Here is a 12,185-nt window from a genome sequence, read left to right as displayed (position 1 = left end):
TTATATATTCATTTGTATAATTCCCTTAGCACTCTTTTAAAACCTCCCAGCTTTTCCGCCATGTTTTCACACAAAAATAAACTACTTTGCGTGCTGTGACTGTTACTTAAAACTGTTCTTTATGCTGGACAGTATTTATTTATCCTCAGTTGTTCAAATCGCGGTAATCGAACATGGTTTTAATGATAATCAAAATATGAAACGGTAATACTAACCGTGGGGAACTTTATCATGATTTATCGTCAAACCGGTAATCGTTCCATCCCTAATTCCATGTGTGAATTACCTGTCGTCAGAGCTCTCTTCATCACCCAGAAGCCCCTCTTTATTGAGGCCGATCTTCTCAAGCTCATGGGTCAGCTTCTCCAGGTCATTGTTAATCTGCTGGGTCTTTAATTTTTCATTGACAAGCTCCTGCATCAGGAAACATCACAGTAAGAGTCATGCAAGCAGTCCACAGTCAAGCATGCACCAGCTAACCGTGTTTGATTGATTACCTCTCTCAGAGTGACCAGGGTCTTCTTGTCTATGGTTTCAGAAGCTCTCGCGTGGCCTCCTGACTCTGCTTCTCCCACTTGCTCTGTGTGTCCTCCCGTCCTCGAGCAGGCGAGCTCTGAGCCGAACACTCCTCCTCCTGACGCTGGCGCAGGGCCTCGTAGTTCTTCTTCACCTGTGGGTGGACAAAACAAGGCTTAATGAACACAATCTGAAGTCACTGCCAACCAGCCAAACAAAGCCTGACGCCCAACCGTTTTGAGCTCCTGTCGTAGCTGCTGGTTGAGGTTGGAGGACTCCTGCAGTCGGGCTTCTAGAGCAGCGATCTTCTCCGCTTTGATCTCCAGAGAGGACTTCAGAGTGGACTCCAGTTTACACTCTAGAAGCTTAAACCTGACAAACAAGAAACACACGGTTATACAAGTGACATTATGACTCCAGCATTCGTGCAAATTCATGTTGTTGCAGCCCTAGTTTCTGAAGTGATGTAAGGGTATGAAAATTTCTTATCACGATTATAGTGACCAAAATTATCACGGTTATCAGTATTATCACCGTATTGTTAAAATGTGCTAGAAATGTTCAAAAAGTACTATATTATAAAAAGTTTTATATTTAAAATCAACAAACAACAAATAAAATGACTTTTTGTTTGCATAAACACTAAAACAATGACATTACCAATGATGTCCGGATTTTAATTGACAGGATGACTGACAACAGTTTATCTAATAGCATGTACGAAATGTTCAAATAAAGCTTTGAAAAAGTTCCATAAAATGGTAAACCTCACATTTCAGCCTTTCAATAGAGGGGTTGTCAAAATGATAATTGATTAATAAATGATTATATGTATTTTATCTGCTCTATTAATATACTAATTGTTTAAATGTGTAGAATCCACATAAGCTTGTTTTTCATCAAAATTCACAGAAGGCATGTAAACCCGGTCTGTTTTTAGTCCAGACAGACTGAATGTGAATGTGAGTCTCTGTAACTCCACTCTCTGACAGCAGGTGGCGCTTCTGGAGCAGCAGAATTACAGCTGTTTCTCATAACCTCCTGCACAAAGCAGCATTGCTTTATTAGGTATTACATGGAGCGATTACAGATTACATCTTTTTCTGAAGACAGTCAGAATCTTCAGAGGTACATTCATATAATTAATTATTTTATATATTCATTTGTATAATTCCCTTAGCACTCTTTTAAAACCTCCCAGCTTTTCCGCCATGTTTTCACACAAAAATAAACTACTTTGCGTGCTGTGACTGTTACTTAAAACTGTTCTTTATGCTGGACAGTATTTATTTATCCTCAGTTGTTCAAATCGCGGTAATCGAACATGGTTTTAATGATAATCAAAATATGAAACGGTAATACTAACCGTGGGGAACTTTATCATGATTTATCGTCAAACCGGTAATCGTTCCATCCCTAATTCCATGTGTGAATTACCTGTCGTCAGAGCTCTCTTCATCACCCAGAAGCCCCTCTTTATTGAGGCCGATCTTCTCAAGCTCATGGGTCAGCTTCTCCAGGTCATTGTTAATCTGCTGGGTCTTTAATTTTTCATTGACAAGCTCCTGCATCAGGAAACATCACAGTAAGAGTCATGCAAGCAGTCCACAGTCAAGCATGCACCAGCTAACCGTGTTTGCTTGGTTACCTCTCTCAGAGTGACCAGGGTCTTCTTGTCTATGGTTGCTTGTTTGACCAGTTCCTTATTGTCCTTCTCCAAGTCTTTCACGCGACCACACATGTCTTTGAGAGCGGCGACCTCCTTGCCCAGCGTGCGGTTCTCCTTCTCGAGATGAGAGATGCGCAGGTTGTCTTCATCGAGTCTGGAGTCTTTGATTTCAGCCTGCTGTCGCAGCCGTTTGTTCTCCTTCTCCAGCTGCTTCTTGTCCTTCTCCAGCTGACTGTTCTCCTGCTCCAGGGCTGTGTTCTCCTGCGCCAGCTGCTCCAGGCCTTTGCTGGAGATCTTCAGCTCCTCCAGACTCTGCTGCAGGCTCTGGTTCTCCACCTCCGTGTCCTGCAGCTCTCCCTCCAGCTGCTGAATCTTGCGGCTGCCAGACTCCAGGGCTTTCTGGAGCCGCTGGTTCTCTGCGTCGAGGCTTTGGTAACTGACTTCCAGACGCTCGTTTTTTTTGGACGAAGCCTTCAGCAGCTCGAGACTCTTTTTGAGTTGGGTTCTCTCGTTCTCCAGCTCTTTGTTCTCCAGCTCCAGCTGGGCAGCCTTGGCTCCGCAGGACCGTAAAGACTCCACCATGCGCCGGAGCTCCAGGTTTTCTTCGTCCAGCTGAGCGTTCTCCTTCTCCAGGACCTCCAGCTGATAGGAAACATTCCTCAGACCGTCTGCTGCTTTCTTCAGCTTCCTGCTCTCCGCTTCCAGCTCAGCATTCTCCTTCTCCAGCACCTCCACCTTCCCGCAGGTGATGGCGAGAGCAGCGAGACGCTTCTGCAGACTCTCCTTCTCTCGCTCCAGTCGATGGACCTCCATCTCCAGCTCCTCGGCTCTTTCTCCTTTCTCTCTGTAGTGCTCCAGGTCTTTGCGAAGCTGTTTGCGCTCAAACTCCATCTTGTTGAGCTTGCTGCTGGTCTCTTTGATGGACTCGTGCAGCACGCGGTTTTCTTTCTCGATGTCTTTGACGCGGGCCTCAGCGCTGACCTGAGAGCGCTGTCTGAGAGAGGCGATGGTCTGGTTCAGATGATCGTTCTCCTGTTCCAGACCCTTGACCTGCGTCACCACCAGACAAGTGTGTCAGGTAAGAGCTGAACAATCATGACAGTTTAAGACCCTCACTGTTTGGAATTTTCTTAAAACACCTTTAACTCCTAAATCAATCATCTGATTTTCAGGAAACTCCAATCAGATCATGTTGATCTTCCAGTCATGGAGTTCAAGATGATTAGCTAAACTGTTCTTGAATAATTTGCTAACGAATTTGATGAAGAGTGTGCTGAAGCCTTGTTTTGTTGGATTCAGTGGCATGCTGAGGTGATCAATACCTAAATTTCCCATCTCGGCCATATTTGGTCATAAAATTCTGTATTTTATTATTGTATTAAAGGGGTGGTTCACTGTTTTTTTCTCTAGGTTTGATTGTGTTTATGGGGTGCAGTCTAACATGTGTTAATGCTTCATTAAAAAAAAAAAAAAAGCATTATTTTTCACATAATTTATCTTTATTCCACATCTCTCTGTCCCTTCTCTGAGAAACACGCTGATCATGTCCTTCTTTTATGAAGCCCCTCCCTCAGAAATAGGCGATGGGCTCTGATTGGTTAGCTGGCCCAATGTGTTGTGATTGGCTAAAGCGTCTCTAGTGCTTGCACCCTCAGATTCCAGATTTTCAAATAGTTGCATCTCAACCAAATATTGTCCTATCCTAACAAACCATACATCAATGGAAAGCTATTTTTTCAGATGTACACATCTCAATTTAAAAAAATAGACCCTTATGACAGGTTTTGTGCTCCAGGGTCACGTATCAAACATGCTTTAAAACATTGGATTCTTTGCCGGCTGTGCTGATGATATAGACTAGAGCCTACGCAGCTCTGATGCTGAGGAGTTTTTGACTCAAACCTCCGTCAAAAATCTGTGAACAAAGTGAAGTCTGACTGAAATGACGTTTTATGCGCTTGCCTTAAGCTTTAACACATTCCATTGGTTTCCAGTGTTCGTTTGTGCCAGATCAGCTCAAGCTCATGGGAAAACATTACAGTATTTTACCATTTTGTATGAATTTGTGCTGTGAGAATTATACAAAAACGTGATTTTTAGAAATAAAGCAAGCATGAAGGTCCACTCCTGCTACAAAATTTCACAAATTAGCCACCAGATTGCAATGTCGTATTCTATAAGACTTTTGAAAAACTTTTGTGATCTGGACATACTTTTTGTATTAGTGTTTTTATGCATGCATTAAAGAAATAGTTCGCCCAAAAATAAAAATTTGCTTAAGATACACCTGTAATGTTTTCTTCGAAGGCATTTTTTATAAAAATTGCTTAAATATCTTATCTTAAGCCAGGACTAGTCCTGGCTTAAACTAAGCCCTGTTGGTGTTAAACTCACAAGGGGCCTTCATGAAGGAATTCAGTCAGTTTATGTTAGTTTGCATCGTCCCATAGAAATGGTGACCCCTTCTCCGGAACTCACCTGCTGTGAAGAAACTAGACTCATGATGATGACCCACTACTTGAAAGGGGAAATACTGTAACCAGAGGACACAATTCTTTTCAATCGCAATTGAGCGCTGTGCATGAACAAAAGCCAGCAGCATTTTATTATCTGGTCACCAAGAGCTGAAAAAGCCACACGGTGGAGAAGACAAATTCACACTCAAAACTGATGCATTCTTGATTCGACTCGCTCAGCTCACACTCAAACAAAAACACCAACAGGAGTAATGGGTACAAAGAAAAGCGTGTATTGCAATTCAGCGCTTCTGTAACACGACTAACTGCAGCAAACGCTTCCTAGCGCATAAATACAGTGACAACAGTCTGCAGTCCACGGCAGAGATCTGGCTGATGAACTAGACTCAGCCTTTGAGTGAAGACATGCCGGCTCTCATGATCTCATCCACCAGGAGGATGTTACTGGCGATGACGGTACTGCGCAGACGAGAGAGAGAGAGAGAGAGACAGATGCAGAGAGTGAGAGAGAGAGATGGAGAGAGAGAGAGATGCAGAGAGAGAGAGAGAGATGCAGAGCGTGTGCAGAGCAGGGGACGCGAGGAACAGGATTGAGAACCGCTGCTTTAGAACATTGATTTTGAAACTTGTGAATACATTAGAATCGTGATTCATATATGAACAGATTTTTATGTGCACCCCTAGTTTTCTCTTCCTCTTCTCTAAAGCAGCGCTGCATGGCCCCGCCCCCTTTGCTGCCTTTTCCCGGAGGCGGGGTTTATCTGGGTTTGTGATGTCATGAACCCAGGAAGTAACTCGTTGTAGTCCCTACCAGCTATTTTTGTAGCCATTAAACTGCCAGAATCTTAAAAGACGATATCTCCGTTTACATTGAACTTTCAGCTTCGTAACTTTGCAGATATTGTTTATGCTCAAACAGCAACATTACACGCTAACTAACGTTAAAAAAGTGAAATCGCAATCAACCACCCCTTTAATGCATCATTACAAAACTTGGTATGTGTCATCAGCACTATACCTCAAAGGTAGGCCTGGGTGATTTTTCCGATTTAATCAATTAATTCGAATTTAATGTTTTGCCACGATTAAATTTTTTCTACTTAATTCTTAATTCTACTGTATGTCTGATATTTCATGTTTGGGTCATGGAAAGCTGTTGTTTTTACAGAACATTTATAGTTAATAATAGTCTACTGGTGTTATACCTTCAGTCATTGTGCATTTGAATTACCTTGACTATTGAGAATTTTTTTAGAAGCATTTAACTCTTATGATTTCTGAACATATAATATGTATAAGACAAGCTTGTACAAGATGTAGTTGTAGTTCATGCATCTTTTCTGCAAAACAAGTGATTTGTTTAACATTTACATCATGTTGACAACTTCATGTGTGCTGCACTTGGAATAGGATCTTTAACTAGAGGGTTAATAAAGAACAAGATACTTTATTTATGTTATTACATTTTCAAGTTGATTAGTTAAAAATCGTAAATATTGAGAAACGGTAAAATGTTCTGAAAAAATCAAGATCAAATTTTTTTTTTGCCATATTGCCCAGCCCTACTCAATTTTTTTCTTCTGTAGAAAACTGTTACACTGAAAGTTTTAAAGTGTGTTAAGATAATGCTTTGAAGTTCAGTGCTGAAACTATGGAGTATAGAGTAATGATCCTCCAGCATGAACCAATACAGTAGGTCCTCTACTGGTAATCGTCAGCCAATGAGCATTCATGCTCTCTGTGCCGCTAACATTTAAAGTCTTGCTTCAGTGTTGCGGTAAGCAGTTCACTAAACAGTATGCTACATGGCATCCCGTCTTAGCGGCACACACAGAGGTGTGTTTCTAAATGTGAAAGCCTTAGGCAACACGGCTCAGGCACACATAGGTCCTTAGTTTTAGTGGTAGATCAGCATTGTTGGGGGCTCGTGTTTTGCGTTTGTGGAGGGATGTACGTGTGTTTCACATGCTTGCTGCAGCATGTCTGTGTATGTCTCAGCAGCAGATCTTGTCCACTGAGAGTGCGGTGTACCTGTCTGTCGGAGTTCTGCTGGAGCGTCTCCAGGGTTTTCTCCAGCTGTGCCTTCTCCTTCAGCAGGTCTGCGCTCAGACTCTCAGCGCTGCGCAGACTCTCTCTGTCTGCAGCCAGCTCCGCCTGCAGCTGCTCCAGCTGCGCAAACACACACTGCTTCATACACTCATCACATTCTCATCAGCTGCCAGTGCGACACTCATCTGACATATGGACACGCTCATAATGAGCAATCAAACTCGTATGAGCGGCTAATGCTCTGGAAGCAGCTTAACTGAACCCAAATCAGATTTAAACTCGGATTGCTCACTGATGAATATTATCCGTTAAGACCATGCAAAATTTTAACCCATTCTGTTCAAACTGTTCTCCTTTCTTTGTGTGAGGAACATAATTTATTCACAGCTTAGTAAAGCCACACCAGAATGGACTTCCTTACTACTAATCCTGGTCTCACTGTGAACTAATAATAATTCATATTATGGCAAAGCTGTTTGCAAATGTTTGCTTTTGAGATGTGTTTGTGATATTTTGAATGCAGTGCTACATTTTGCAAGAAATGTGAGGCATTTAGCATTTTGTGTGTGCAGTTCTTGGATTTGTGTGTAAAGTTTTGAAAAAAAAAAAAGCGAAAATGTGTGTAAGCTGTTGAAAAAAACTGTAATATAGAAACCCTTTTGACCCATCATTCTTTAAAGTCAAGTCTCACAAATAAACATTATGTTTTCAAATATGAGAACTGTGCTGAGAAGCGTCTGGACTCTGACCTGCTGGCTGAGTTTCTGGTTGTGTTTCTCCAGACGGAGGCGCACGCCGCTCTCACCGGAGGCCTTCAGCTCCTCCACGCTCTTCAGCAGCATCTGATTCTCCTTCTCCAGCTTCAGCAGCTGACTGGACGTCAGCTCATTCACCTCGTGACCCAGAGACTTCTGCGGCACTGCGCTCACAACACACAGCATCTCTCAGAGTCACGCTCACAGCCCACGGACACCAGCCTCTCGTTTAGAAAACATCCTGTATTTGGGTCACTACACCATCTTGGCAAAGCATCCTAATCTGGGATCTATCCTGAAACGTGCTCCACATACACACATATGTCTCGTACCTTCAGTGAGCTCGGGAGTGGTCTTGGAGAGCTGCTCCAGTTCCCAGCCCAGATGCAGAGACTCGTCCATGCTCTGTTTCTGGGCCACCGCTAGCGTCAGGTTCTCCTCCAGCAGCTCCTCCAAGCGCTTTCGGTCCATGTCTCGCTCCTGAAACACAACAGCATCTGTCAGCATCCCCAGTCTGTCTAGATCTATCACACAATTCAACCTGAATATGAACAACACCGCTTAAATAAAACTATTTTTCATTTTATATAATACTTTAAATAATTTGAAATATCTTGAACTTAATGTAAAACAAATAATAAGAAAAAGATGAAAATGAAAATCATTTATCATTAGACAGGACAGATAAGAGAGAGGAAACTAATGAGGTGCTATATAGTCAGGGGTGCACATAAGTGGTCCGCATGCGCGACCAAAATAAGAAATGCGCTGTGTAAATTAGTTCAGAGCGCGCGTTTGCGTAGCTGTTAATGCACAATTACCATTTTGGATCGACAAACTGTACTGTATAAGATTTCTATTCAAACTAAAAGCATAAATCTTTATGATCTTTAGCTAAATGACTAAATGTAAATCTAGCCTACCTGCTAACGTTTTCAAAGCACAATGCAAAACTGTGACATTTCGGGAGCGCATATACTTACTTACTTGCTGGCAATCCGCTAAAATAAAAGCTTGCTGATTTTAAGTTTGAAAATGAAAAATGAAAATAATTCAAATTAAAAATAATATTTAAGGTTCAAATTAAAATAATAATAATAAAATATTAGCATTTTATTTTTAAGTTTACTATAAAATAATTGTATTTGTATTTAATACTCCCTTTTTATTTTAAAATAAAATAGCATTATCACACTTTATTATTTAGTTTACGATTTTATTTTTAAAAAACTAAATAAAGTGCAATAATATTATCACTATTATTAATTTATTTTTTATAGTTATATCTGATGGGTCACACGATGTACCGCTGTGTGAGGACCAAACCAAATCTCCAGGTTCTCATATGAAAACCAGGCTGAAAAACTTATGTGCACCCCTGTATATAGTGTTGTATTAATGGACTAAACATTTGATCGCTCTGTGCTCTCACCATCTCCATGTCATGGACCTTGTTTTTAAGCTGCAGATTTTCCTTCTCCAGCTCATGATGTTTATCAGATCGAGCTCTGAATGACTCCAGCTGATCCTCCAGCATGCTCTTGGTCTCCAGGAGAACCTGATAGTCCTCTTTCAGTTCCTACATGTACACATATAATCAATAACAGCCAGCAAAATCCCAGCATTCCCTCATGAATACACACAATCAATAACTGCCATGGCATTCCTTTGTGAACACAGACAATCAATAACCTTCACAACATTCCCAGCATTCCCTCGTGAACACAGACAATCAATAACCTTCACAACATTCCCAGCATTCCCTTGCGAACACACACAATCAATAACCTTCACAACATTCCCAGCATTCCCTAGTGAACACACACAATCAATAACTGCCATGGCATTCCCAGCATTCCCTCATGAACACACATAATCAATAACTGCCATGGCATTCCCAGCATTCCCTAGTTAACACACACAATCAACAACCTCCACAACATTCCCAGCATTCCCTTGTGAACACACACAATCAATAACCTCCACAACATTCCCAGCATTCCCTCGTGTGAACACACAATCAATAACTGCCATGGCATTCCCAGCATTCCCTAGTGAACACACACAATAAATAACCTCCACAACATTCCCAGCATTCCCTCGTGAACACACACAATCAATAACTGCCATGGCATTCCCAGCATTCCCTCGTGAACACACACAATCAATAACCTCCACAACATTCCCAGCATTCCCTAGTGAACACACACAATCAATAACCTCCACAACATTCCCAGCATTCCCTCGTGAACACATGTAGTCATGTGAACGCACCTCCACTCTGGTCCTGTAGAACTCAATGTCATGGAGTTTCTCTTTGTAGCGCGTCACTTCACTCTCCAGTTTGTCCACCCTGACGGCCTTCTCTCTGAGAGCATCCAGCTCGTCACGATACGCCCGCAGCGACCGCGCGTCACACAGCAACTGCAGGTTCTGACAAACACACAAGCAAATGTGTTTAACCAATATATATTTGATTTACAATATGCAGAATTATGACACTCTTTGATTTACCAGAATTACTAAACATTATAATGATAAACTAAATAGACTTATAGATATTCATACAGGCTCTGGGAACAGGTTTGGGAAATTTAGATTCTTGTATTCCACAGAATGAGGGTAAATGACGACAGAATTGTCATCTCTTTGAGAGGCTGGACTGCTGTGTGAGGGTTTATTTATCCCGGTTTGATGCCATGGATCAGACAGTGATACAGCGGCGTCTGTAAATACACGTGTGATGATCGGCTGAGCTATTACTGGCTGTGTAAAGCTGTGGCGTGTAAGTAGTTAAAGGAATTACTGTAATCATTACACATCAGGACTCGCAATTAAGATGACAGAGATTTAGTTAAGCTCAGTGTCACACAGGAGCGTGTTTTTCAGTCAGTGGTGATGATGTAGAGATGCCTCACTTCCTGCTGCAGTCTCTTGACCTCCGTCTCCATGTGCTCCAGCTCCTGTCTGCAGTCCAGCAGCTGCTCAGTCTTCTCCTCTCTGAAACACAGAGACATTCAAGCAGTTAGTCTGCAGAAGCGGGTAAGACTCCTGGTTAATGATGGGCCGCTGTCAGGTTACTTCTGTGATAATCCTACTGTACCACACATTGGATGAGAAAAACCTCTACTCATGAACTTTACTGGAGACCAGATGAGAGCTGTGACTATGTTTGATAAACTGCACAGAAACAAAATGAATCTCGTTCATGATCAGTGGGGAAGAGGAAGTGGAGCTGTGCGATTCTTTTATGGCACACGGATTAAAATAAACTGTCCTCCTTTACCCTGCAGTGAAAGACGCAAGAACAGAAGCCAGGTAAAGAGCCGTGGCCTCATTCTAGATGTGCAGAATCATCCTGGACGCTTCAGCATGCATACAGGACAGTGTGAGAACTCCTCTAACAAAGCCACCGCAGCCACAGCTTCAGTTTAATGCTAGGAAACTCTCTCTCATCCTCTCACAAATGACTTGTTTGAGACTAGGACTGCGAATCCAAAATCAATTCCAATTCCAGAATGGGATACTTAAGGTCAGGAACCGGACACTTGTTGTGAAATTTAAATTTAAATTCCACCTCTCAATTCCAGTGTGCGCATCTTTTATTTTTAGGTGGTGGAAAGGAGCTGTTAAAAATGTATTTGTCTTGGGATCATTCATTCAAAAACACGCATTCATCCAGTAATGAAACGAGTAAATGTTGAGTGAGCCATTAGCTGCGTCCCAAATGACGCACTATGCACTTGGTACTTATGCACTATGTACTCAACCATGGTGTGTATGAATTATATAAGGTTATTCTGTCATTCATAAACGAGTCTGATAGCCCCTCCCCTTCACTACGTAATTAAAGCTGCGACAGTTGAGTGCATGAAGTGTCCAACATTCCACACTTCGTTTGTTCGGTTATTTAAGTGCATCATCCGGGTATTTAAAGTGCACTTTTTCTTTGTGAAATGTTCAGTGTGAACGCACTACTCGCACTATTTATATTACAAAACGTCATAGAATAGTGCATAAGTACGCGATTTGGGACACACCAATTAAATCATTCCATGAGATTTAGTTTACTTCTCTACACAGAGTACACAGAGGGAGAATAACAGAAATAGAGGAAGAGAGTACGGTTCACTGCGGTTATGTGATTATGTCGTGTTAGATAGCATCGCTTTATAAGTACTGTACCTTAATGTAAATGATTCACCAGGGCTTTTGTTAAAGAGTCAAAGCAGCAGTAAAGATAACACTTGTAACGTCATTTACAGTTATAAACTGGCTGTTTGTTAAGCTCTCCGGGAGTCTGAAGTAGATGTTAGTCTGAGAGAACATCAGCAAACACAGAGACACTGAGGGAAATAACGCTGACAGCTGCGTGTGAAGAGCTGTAGCAGCGCAGACTAACGGCTGAACTCCATCAATAGATCAATAACTTCCTCTGGTCCTCAGCACTTCCTGTAACGGCCAGCGGACCGAGGGGAAGCTGGATAAGTGCTTTACTCACAGCTCCTGCCGCAGGCGTCTGATCCTGGCTTTAGCATCGGCCAGCTCCACCGACAGATGCTGCACGCTCTCCGTGCGTCTCATGCTCGACTCACCGGGCGATGGAGCGGAGTGCAGAGAGCTGAGCCCACTGTCCCTCTCCAGAGTCAGAGACACGATCATCTGACCACACACACACACCAGAAACAAACACACACACACACACACACACACACACAC

General features: G+C 42.3%; 1 protein-coding gene across 1 annotated transcript in view; it reads right to left on the bottom strand.

The window, feature by feature from the left end:
• The window catches only part of LOC107570323 (girdin-like), a 30,192-nt gene extending 18,029 nt beyond the window's left edge, over positions 1 to 12,163 (bottom strand). Inside the window, 13 exon segments of the mRNA XM_016256544.1 lie at positions 287 to 414; positions 498 to 533; positions 536 to 670; positions 750 to 888; positions 1,954 to 2,081; positions 2,165 to 3,235; positions 6,694 to 6,831; positions 7,461 to 7,630; positions 7,799 to 7,946; positions 8,899 to 9,045; positions 9,741 to 9,899; positions 10,385 to 10,466; positions 11,968 to 12,163. Coding sequence (XP_016112030.1) covers positions 287 to 414; positions 498 to 533; positions 536 to 670; positions 750 to 888; positions 1,954 to 2,081; positions 2,165 to 3,235; positions 6,694 to 6,831; positions 7,461 to 7,630; positions 7,799 to 7,946; positions 8,899 to 9,045; positions 9,741 to 9,899; positions 10,385 to 10,466; positions 11,968 to 12,128 — 2,642 coding nt within the window. The 5' untranslated portion in view covers positions 12,129 to 12,163.
• Between the last annotated feature and the right edge of the window lie 22 nt (positions 12,164 to 12,185).

The sequence above is a fragment of the Sinocyclocheilus grahami genome, unplaced genomic scaffold (assembly GCF_001515645.1).
Source record: "Sinocyclocheilus grahami isolate Dianchi unplaced genomic scaffold, SAMN03320097.WGS_v1.1 scaffold1440.1, whole genome shotgun sequence".
NCBI lineage: Eukaryota > Metazoa > Chordata > Actinopteri > Cypriniformes > Cyprinidae > Sinocyclocheilus > Sinocyclocheilus grahami.
This window is presented reverse-complemented; position numbering and strand designations above follow the sequence as displayed.